Below are 10,328 nucleotides of genomic sequence, written 5' to 3' on the forward strand. Positions count from 1 at the left end.
AAACAAAGATATTTGCCATATACATATATATTTACCTATATATATATATATATATATATATATATTACATGTGCTTCCCTGGTGGCTCAGGGTTAGAGAATCAGCCTACCAATGCAGGAGATGCAGGTTTGATCCCTGGATAGGAAAGATCCCCTGCAGAAGGAAATGGCAACCCACTCCAGTATTCTTGCCTGGGAAATTCCCATGGCCAGAGGAGCCTGGTGGGCTACAGTTCATGGGGTCGTGGACACAGCTTAGTGACCTAACAACAACAAATATATTACATTATTTACGTATTTATATATATTACATATTTGTAAGAAAATAATGAAGCAGCACTCAACAGTTACAGTTGTCATTTCTGTTTCTGGAACCAGTCATGTGGTCACAGCTGACATTTATAAATACCTTCTTCTCCTACCTACTCTGTGTTCACTTTGCCCCCTGCTTGTACCTCATTTGGTCATGGTTCTTGATCTGGTGACGCTAAACCTTCATTTTTGAAGGGTCTCGGCCTTTATCAGTCCAGTCTTGATTGGGTTGTTACAGTAGCTTCCCACTGACTTTAATCTCAGGGCAGGGTAGTACTAAGAGATGCCCTAAGGGATCTCCTCTGTTTCATAGGCTTTCTTAGCGCCATTGCAGTCTTACCCATTAGCCTAGAGTATTTGCTATGTTTTTCCACTAGCTCCAATCAGCATACCATCAATGTACTGGACCAGTGTGGTGTCTTAGAGAAGGAAAAGACAGTCTAGGTCCCTGAAGACAAAATCATGACACAAGCCTGGAGAGTTGATAAGGTTGAGGCCTATCTCTCTTTAAAAGATCTCGAGTGGTACACTGATATTGAAGGCACATCAAAGGAAAACTTGATCCTTGACGCTCTCCTTCCCTTGGGAAGCTGACCGGACTCAGATCCAGTGGCTCTAATTCCTAGCTCTGTGGGCAAGTTACTTAACATCCTTGTGACTTTCTTCCCATCAGCCAAATGGGCTCATAAATAATAGTGTTCCTCTTTAGATTCATTGTGAGGGATGAAAGATAAAAAAAAAAAAAAAAAAAAATTAACCAGGTGTGACACATACAAAATGCTGTCAAATAGTAATATTGAAAGGGAAACAATTACAAAATGATATGTAAGGCTAGGTCTGAATATCACCTAAAAAAATCCCTCCTCTGGACGCATCCCACTTTCTGAACATCTTTTCTGGATTGAGGTGGGCTGGCTAGGCTGTATAGATACGCAAAGGACCCAGACAAACGTGCCCATATATCCCTTCAAACTAGAGAGTGCAGGAAGGATGGAAGCAGAGGCCATTTCCGTTTATACCCAAAAGAGGCTCCCCGGGCGCAGTGTCCGCCTTGAATTGAGACAGAAAAACAGGGCCAAAGGCCTTCTGAGCACTGGGGGAGGAAATATTCGGGTTTTTCCACCGCCTCCTTTCAGCAGGGACGTGAGCACAGGCTGGGGTTGCACACGGGCTCCGGAAAGGACGAACTTGAGAACTTGAGTACAAAGGAACGGGCGGCGAGAGGGGTTGGGGCGGCGAAGACGGATGATTGGGTTCTTGGAAGATCCTGAAATAAAGGTGGCGTCCTACCTTGGGAAAATTGGGAAGGGGCGGGTAGAGAAGCTGGGACACCGAGAGCAACCCGGCACACGTTCCCTCCGCGAGTTCTCGTGACAAAGGGGGCGGTCGGAGCACTGCGCACGGACCGAAGTCTTGCTCACTGAACCTGCGCTCGGCGGGCGCCGCCAGGTGCGCTCAGCCCAGCGGGGCGGAGTGGACCGCGTGGTCCCACCGAGGTGCGCTCAGCCCAGCGGGGCGGAGTGGACCGCGTGGACCCACCGAGCGGGGCGGGAGGAGTGCAAGGCCGGGGCGGGGCCTCTGCGCCCGGGCCGCCTCCTCTGTGTATAAACTGAACCGCGCGTTTCTGGATTCCAACACGTCCCCAACCGGCTCAAGGACCTCTACTTTGCCACTTGCTTTGGACGGCCACACTTCGTCTCCGAATGGACCCCAACTGCTCCTGCTCCACTGGTAAGGGATCCCTGGCTCTGGGACTTCGGATGTCCCCTCCCCAATATCAAGAGGTGTCCCTGGGTTTAGAAGAGGGAGTATTTTGGGTGAGCTTCTGTAGTTAACCCAGCATGTACCTTCTCCCCAAACTAGCGACTTCATCTTCCATTAGAGCGTTCCCTTCCTCTTAGTCTTCCGTTTCAGAGGCAAGAGGTCTGAGGCTCAAGGCTGCCCGGTCCCACATCATTCAGGTGTCACGGGGCCTCTGGGTTGGCTCCAGGGCTCTGTCCAGGCCTCCGTATTGCCAAAGCTGGGTGGGGAGGAGATATTGCTTCTTCTGGGCTCAGACAGAAGGTCCGGACCATCAGACCCAGGCTTCCTGAATGGGCACTGGAGCCTGGGCTCCTCCTTGGGGGTAAATACAAGACAGTACCCTTTGCACCGAAGGGCAGAGAAGCGGGGTGGCAGGGGGCTGGGGAATGAGCCTTCTGTCTGTTCTGTGCTGGACTGGAGCTCCCAGGGCTGGTGCTGACCCAGGAGGAGGGGGAGGGCCCTGCTGATGTCTGCAGTGGCTCATCCTCTCCCCTGCTCACCGCTGGCTTTTCCCTTCCTGGCAGGCGGCTCCTGCAGCTGCCCTGGCTCCTGCACCTGCAAGGCCTGCAGATGTCCCTCCTGCAAGAAGAGTGAGTGCGCGGCCTCCTCTGGGAACCCAGGGAGGGGGTGGGTGGGGAGTGCTGTAGCTAGCGGGAGGGAGGGAACCCAGAGTGGGTTCTGAGTGCATGGTTCTGGGGGGCTGGCCCTCTTTTGCCGCTGGGCACCCACGTGTCACTGCGGCTTCTAACTTTCTGCCCTGTCCTGGGCTTAGATGGAGCCAGGCAGCCATTTCCTAGTAGAACTCATGCCAAAGGTCCTCCAAGCTGTCTTAGGGCATGTTTTTCTGCACTCAGGGTCCTCTGGGTCTGAAGGTTTTGCCGCAGGGTTGCTGTTGGGCAGGGAGGTGCCTGGGAAATGCATTGCTAACACCTGCTTTCCCCCATCTCTCCCCAGGCTGCTGCTCCTGCTGCCCTGTGGGCTGTGCCAAGTGTGCCCAGGGCTGCATCTGCAAAGGGGCCTCGGACAAGTGCAGCTGCTGTGCCTGATGTCGGGGAGAGCCTGCCCCAGGTATCAATGGAGGAACGTGGGCCAACCTGCATTTTTGTACAACTCTGACTTGATCACTACATTCCCTTTCTTAGGAAATATGTGAATGGTAATAAAGATTGTTGACACTATTCTGATTCAGTTTTCTTTTCTGTGCATTCGGAATAAGGGCTTTTGTAGGAGACTGGATGAGAACTGTAGAGACATGGCAACTAGAACAAAGCGTTAGGCCCCAATAAACTAAGTGTGCTGAGCAGATTCAGGGTCCCTCCGTTCTCATGTCAAGGGTTGGTGGCTTCATTTTCCATCCTCTGATTGCCCTGAATAACTTCAGTTCCTCACAGATTTTAGGCTTGATAGATTCTAAAGAAGTTGGACTCACACCCCTAGTTACCTAAATCCCTACCTGGGACTCTCAAACTCCCTGCACTGAAAGACTAGTGTGAATTTTCTGGCTGTGGTTTCTATTTTCTATCTTCACAAACCTAAATGTTGGCAAAATAAAATTAAGTGAATTACTAATAAAAATTTACAAGGATACAAAATACAAAGTCCAGTTATTGATTCAACAAATTTGAATAAATACATGGGGAACAGTAACACAAGAAAAATTTAAAAAGTAAAAACCACATGTTTGTTCACCCAATACTAACACAATATTGTAAATCAACTATGGTTCAGTTTGAAAAAGAAACAAACTACACACTTGTTCATCAAAGGTGTGTGCTGAACACTGAAAACACTGGTGCCCCACTGTGGGCCCCAGCCATAGCTGGAGCAGCCCCTCCCCACATCCCCACAGGGACCATCCCTCCCACTGCCAGCGACAGGACACCTGCTACCCTTGAGAGCTCCCTGCGTTGAGTTGGCTCTAAGTCTTTGGAAGTTCCTTTAGGTCAGGCTGAACTCTGCTTTCAAAATCCAGCCCTTGGCTACTTGAAACCAGCAAAGTGGCTAGGATTTAGGAGGTAATGCCCAGCCATTTCCCAGCAAGAGGGAGTATACCTGGAAACTGGTTCCTGATGAAGGACTTCATGTCTGCCTGTGCACATTCTGCACAGTGTCACATTCTGCAGTTATGAAACTAGCTGTGTGTATTTGGAAGGAGAGAGGTGCTGAGTGACTTGTAAACGATGGTCATGGCTAGTCCCCCCCGACAACATTTGGAGTGATTTGCTATCTGATAAAGAGAAAGACAAGTCACATGGTCCAAGTGTCAGAACCACACTTACCTACAGGTATCCTGTGTAAAGAGGGGATTTCTAGACCCAGTGTGCTGGTTCATTTAAGCAGTGGCACTTCCTGCCACATATCCTGAATGAAAGTGACATCGCTCAGTCATATCCGACTCTTTGGGACCCCATGGACTGTGGCCTAACCAGGCTCCTCTGTCCATGGGATTTTCAGGCAAGAGTACTGGAGTGGGTTGCCATTTCCTTCTCCAGGGGATCTTCCTGACCCAGGGATTGAACCTGGGTCTCCTGCATTGCAGACAGACACTTAACGTCTGAGCCACCAGGGAAGCCCCATATCCTGAATGAGTCTCTCAAATCCTCTAAGTCTCCATTTCCTATAAAAAGGAGGTTATATCTCTACGTGATATTAAGTGAGAGTGGCCTAGTTCCTCACTGCTGCAGCTGCTTCAGTCGTGTCTGACTCTGTGCAACCCCGTGGACGGCAGCCCACCAGGCTCCCCCGTCCCTGGGATTCTCCAGGCAAGAACACTGGAGTGGGTTGCCATTTCCTTCTCCAATGCATGAAAGTGAAAAGTGAAAGTGAAGTTGCTCAGTCGTGTTCGATTCCTAGCGACCCCGTGGACTGCAGCCTACCAGGCTCCTCCGTCCATGGGATTTTCCAGGCAAGAGTACTGGAGTGGGTTGCCATTGCCTTTTCTGTAGCTCCTCACTAGGTCTTAATAAACAATATCTATTACAATCCTTCAGTTCACAGTGACTTTATTGGGACAGAATCTTGTTGAATCCTAACAAGCTCTTGGGGAAAGATGGGAGGTTAAAGTTTGATTGGAAATGTACTAATCCATTGCCAGGAGTGTGGATGCCCTGCGACAGCCCCCCTCAGGTATGATGCTGCCACACCATTTGGACAACCACAAATTCAATGCCCACCCTTCATATCACCTGATCTACATTGAACCCATTACAGAGTGAACTTGCAGGCAATGGAGTGATGTGCCAATTGCCCAGAGTTTAAGCGACCTGCCCAAGGGCACACAGATCGCAGTCGAGAGGTCTGAATCTATAGCTGTCTCACCTACTCGCCAAAGGTGAATAATTATGAGGTCATATTACTCTGAGCCCTGCCTCTCGTTATTCAGAGCTGGCAGGCTCCTTAGAGACAGGCTAGTTGTGTTAATAGCAGAAGAGATGGGAAACTGAAGTCCAAGAGGTCACAGCTGTGATCTTCCCTTCCTTGGGGGTCATCATGCTTCTGGAACCTCCATCCTGGAATGGGGTGGACTGGCTAGGTTCAGGAAAACCCCTGAAAAGTTTAGGGCAAGAGCACCCGGAAAAACGTGCCCATCCATCCATTCAGTCGTGGAGAACAAAAGGAAGGATGGGAGGCAGAGGCCTGAGTGAGTTGATCCTGGGGCTGTTAGAGAGAAATGTTAAGAGAAACGCTGCCTAGGGCCCTTCGCGGGGACCAGGACAGGGAACGGTGGGGCAAGAGAGAGTCGGGGGCTTGGTGGTGAAAGTCACATCCACCACGGGGCTCTGCACACGACACACCCAGCTGTGCCTGGGACGTGAGCACGAGACTAGGGTCGCACACTGGCTCCGGGAAGTGGCGAACACGAAGAGAACAGAGCGGGGGTCGGGGGTGGGGAAGACGGCGAAAACACAGAGGCTGGGTTCCGGGAAAAAGCCGAGAGCAGGGTGCCTGCCGCCCTCGGGAACATTGGGAGGGGGCGGGTAGGGAGGCTAGGACACCGCGTCCCTCCCGGCAAACTGTCCCTCCCCGCGGGCCAGGGCCAAAGGCGGCCCTCCGTGTGCACCGCGGCCCCAAGGGCACCGGGAGACTCTTGCGCTCGGCTCGCGTGGGGCTCACCGCCCGGCCCGGAAGCTGTGGGCGGCGCGGGCGCGGAGCCTCGGGGAGGGTGCAGGCGGGGCGGGCCCTCTGCGCCCGGGCCATCTCCTCCGGTTACAAACCCAGCGAGCGAGCTCCTCGACTCGACACGCCTCTCATCAGATCGGGTGTCTCTTCTTTGCCGCGTGCTTTTGCCCCCTGGTCTCAGCTCGGCTCCAAATGGACCCCAATTGCTCCTGCCCCACTAGTAAGCGACCTCTGGCTCTGGGCCTAGAGCGCCCCCTCCCAGGCACTAGACAGAGGTTCCGTGGGGTTAGACGAAGAAGGATTTTGAATCTGAGCTAAAGTGGACACCCAGGGTTCACCCAGAAGTGCTTTCTTCCTAGCCAGGATGGAGAGAGCATTTTTTTTTCTTCCTGCCGCCCACCCAGTCAAGCGGCTTGTGGGATCTTAGTTCCTCCACCAGGGATTGAACACGGGGCCCTGGGCAGTGAGAGCACGGGAATCCTAAGCACTGGACTCACAGGGAATTCCCAGACTCTAATTTTGAATGGAGAGTACTGAGGCTCCAGACTATCCTTGTTGTCCTCAGCCAGGGGGTCAGGGGACAACTAGACTGGGACCCAGTGCTGGGAGGAGACCTTGGAGCTGCCGGGCCTTGATGGCAGGAGGGGACATGGTGCCTCTTGGGGTTCAGGACATAGACCTGGCCCCCAGCCCCAGTCAACCTGGGCTGGGTCTGGAGCCTGGGGCCTTCCCTGGGAAGGGGATCTACTTTCCTGGGACCAGAAGAGAGGAGCTGGGGCTTCTCCATCTGCCTGAGTGGAGGGGAGCTCTCCCAGGGCTGGTCCTGACCCAGGAGGAGCGGGAGGGCCCTGCTGATGGCTGCGTGGCTCCTCCTGCCTCCTGCTCACCACTTGCCTTTTCCTTCCTGGCAGGCGGCTCCTGCAGCTGCGCTGGCTCCTGCACCTGCAAGGCCTGCAGATGCCCCTCCTGCAAGAAGAGTGAGTGTGGGGCCTCCTCTGGGAACCCGGGGTCTGGGCTGAGTCCAAGGAGGGACCCAGAGCTCAGCAGGGAGCAGGACTGACCAGAATTCCCTACATCACTCCCCACCCGCTGTACCAGCACTGAAACAGAATCTGAGCTGAAAGAGCTAGAGAGATGATTCTGTTCCAACTTCTCATTCTAGAATGGCTAAATAAGTTTGAGAGAGGTCAGCGAATGGGGTCAAGGATGGAAACTAGACCTAGAACCCAGGTCTCTTGTTTCTGACGTCACCTTGTGAACCCTCCAGTGTCCTGAGCACTTTAGGTTCTTGAACTTGGTGACCAGGTGCGGGGTCTCGCCCTGGGGGTGCAGCCCTTTGCTGTACAGGCAGCCCAGTCCTTCCCTGACCCCTGGTGAACAGCTGTGGCAGCAGTTTGCCCCTCTCTGAACTTGACCACTTTCCTTATTTCACTGTATGTTTCTGAGGGGTGTGTGCATGCTTACTTCACTGTATGTTCGCTTCAGTCATGTCTCTTTGTGACACTAATGGGCTATAGCCTTCCAGGCTCCTCTGTCCATGGGATTCTCCAGTCAAGGATACTGGAGTTGGTTGCCATGCTCTCCTCCAGGGGATCTTCCAAACCCAGGGATCGAACCCACATCTCTTATGTCTCCTGCATTGGCAGGAGGATTCTTTACGACTAGTGCCATCTGGGAAGCCCTTTGAGGAGTGGCAGCTGCCCTTTCACTGCCCCTAAAGGCCCCACCACAGTCTCTAGGCTTTCTGCCCTGTCCTGAACTCAGAGCAATTTTCAGAGTGTCAGAAACGAATTTCTTAGGACAGAGCATACTTTCCTAAGGTCAGGGTCCTCAGGGCCTGGGGTCAGCTTGTGCCAGGCCTGCTGTTGGGAAGGGTGGTTTCACGTAATGCTGTCTCTCACTCTCACTCCCCCCAGGCTGCTGCTCTTGCTGCCCTGTGGGCTGTGCCAAGTGTGCCCAGGGCTGCATCTGCAAAGGGGCCTCGGACAAGTGCCGCTGCCATGCCTGATGTCGGGGAGAGCCTTCCCCAGGTGTCCGCAGCGCAACCACAACAAACTTGCATTTGACAATTGTCTCTTACTACCTTGATGCGATACGACATTCCTTTTTCTATGAAATATGTGAATTGTAATAAATATTATTGACTGTATTCTGGCTTCTGTTTTTGTTTGTGTGTCTTGAGTGGAAATGCAGAGACTTGGGTTCTGGACCTAACCAGTTGCCCCTAAGACACTGAGGACCCTAAACAGGTCAGGTTACCTCTCTGAGCTTTGGCTTCTCAGGTAAAAGGGGACACATCCTCCAAGTGACATGAAGGCATTGGGCACATACAGGTCCTCACTGTCCTCATTGTTTTAAGTGTCGATGATGGGGAAACTCCTCAATTTCTCATTTTCACTCTCTGGGCTTCCCCTACCAAAGTTCAGGCCTCAGAGTTATTAGGTTTGTAGGTTTCGAAAGTACTCAGACCGGGTGAAATCCGAACCCTAATTATTTTACTTCTACATAGGGCTTGCTTCTAAAACACTGCTGAAGGACCAGTTTTTATTTTCTAATGCTCACAGATTTAAACTTTGGTAAATGTACTAAAAAAATTTTAGAGGTCACAGTGAAAAAAAAAACAACCCACTTTTAGATTCAATACACAGAATTTCATCAATCGATGAAGAACCAATAAGAAAATTTAAGTTTTAAACGCTACACATATGTTCATCGAAGCCGTGGATAAGCCCTCCTGGGAACACTTCACCAGTGCCCCACTGTGTGGACCACGCACACCTGAAGTAGCTCTTGCCCCCCATACCCGCAGGGAACATCAGCCTTGGCTTGCCCAGGGTCACCGACAGGACAGCCACCACCGCTGCCAGCTTCCTGTGGTGAGTTGGCTTAGAATCTTTGGGAAGTCTTCCCTAGGGCAGGCTGAAATCTGTCCCTCTCTTAAAATCCAGCCCTTGGCTACACGAAAGCAGCAAAGTGATTGTGAAAGTGGAAGGAGTCACCACCCAGCTGTTTCCCAGGAAGAGGGCGTGTACCTGAGAACTGGGTCGAGGTGAAGGACTTCATGTCTGCAGGGTGATGGCTACTGCCCAGTTTGGAGGGCGAGGTGGTGTTCATAAGGCTGGAGTGAGGAGCCCAGTGACTTGTTATTTATATCAAAGCTCACTGCCCCTGGCCCTTTGCAGAGGGTATTGCCATTATTATTATTTTTTTTAACGCAGGAATCTTTTAATAGTAAAAGGACACTTAATGTAAGCTGTGTGCGTGCGTGTGTGCTCAGGTGGCTCAGTTGTGTCTGACTCTTTGCCATCCCATGAATTGTTCCTCCCCAGGCTCTTTGGTCCATGGAATTTTCCAGGCAAGAATACTGGAGTAGGTTTCCCCTTCCTACTCCAGGGTATTGCTATTTGTTGCATAATCAAAAAAAAGAAAAAGAAAACCCATAAAACAAGTCACTTGGCCTAGAAGTCAGAACCACACTTGCCCACAGATTTCCTTTGTGAAGAGGGGTTGGGTTTTGGTGTCAGGCATCCTGGTTCACAACTACCTAGCCACTATCTGACTTGGGCATGTATTTGATACTGCCTGAGCCTCCATTTTCACATGTGTTTAAGGGAGATTACATCTCAATGGCAGGGGCATAAATGGGATAGTGGTGATTCCTAGATATGGCTTTAAGAAGTGGCCATTATAATCACTTTATCCACGAAATTTTGTGGATATGTGGATAATCCATTGAGGCCCCAACAAACTCCTAGAAAATGACTCATGGATTTGGGAGGATGCCCCAGGACTGAGGCTGAGAATGGGTTGGAACCTTGCTGACTGAGTGCCAGGGGAGTGGGGATGCCCTCCAATGACACTGAAAGGATAAGATGCTACACAGTGTCAGGACAGACTCGGAAGACTTTCCCACCCTTCATGTCATTTGATCTGCACAGGAACCAGTGCCAGAATAAATGTGCAGGGGCTGGGGTCGTTGTGCCATCTTCCAGAGAGGTTAAGCAACCTGCCCAGGACACACAGTCAGAAGTCAGAAGACTGAACCTGTGCTACAGCTGTCTCACCTCCTGGCCACACACTGCTGGAGATGCCCCT

General features: G+C 51.6%; 2 protein-coding genes across 2 annotated transcripts; both read left to right on the forward strand.

Moving 5' to 3' along the window:
- The first annotated feature begins 1,874 nt into the window (after positions 1–1,874).
- On the forward strand, positions 1,875–3,292 carry LOC113876838 (metallothionein-1C). The gene is made up of 3 exons (XM_027516524.1): positions 1,875–2,042; positions 2,639–2,704; positions 3,069–3,292. The coding sequence occupies exons 1-3, from the start codon at positions 2,015–2,017 to the stop codon at positions 3,158–3,160; spliced, it is 186 nt and encodes a 61-aa protein (XP_027372325.1). The 5' UTR covers positions 1,875–2,014; the 3' UTR covers positions 3,161–3,292.
- Positions 3,293–6,289: 2,997 nt separating this feature from the next.
- On the forward strand, positions 6,290–8,382 carry LOC113876840 (metallothionein-1B-like). The gene is made up of 3 exons (XM_027516525.1): positions 6,290–6,453; positions 7,145–7,210; positions 8,150–8,382. Exons 1-3 carry the CDS (start codon positions 6,426–6,428, stop codon positions 8,239–8,241), a joined length of 186 nt encoding a protein of 61 aa, XP_027372326.1. The 5' UTR covers positions 6,290–6,425; the 3' UTR covers positions 8,242–8,382.
- The last annotated feature ends 1,946 nt before the right edge of the window (positions 8,383–10,328 follow it).

Source organism: Bos indicus x Bos taurus, chromosome 18, assembly GCF_003369695.1.
Source record: "Bos indicus x Bos taurus breed Angus x Brahman F1 hybrid chromosome 18, Bos_hybrid_MaternalHap_v2.0, whole genome shotgun sequence".
NCBI classification, from domain to species: domain Eukaryota; kingdom Metazoa; phylum Chordata; class Mammalia; order Artiodactyla; family Bovidae; genus Bos; species Bos indicus x Bos taurus.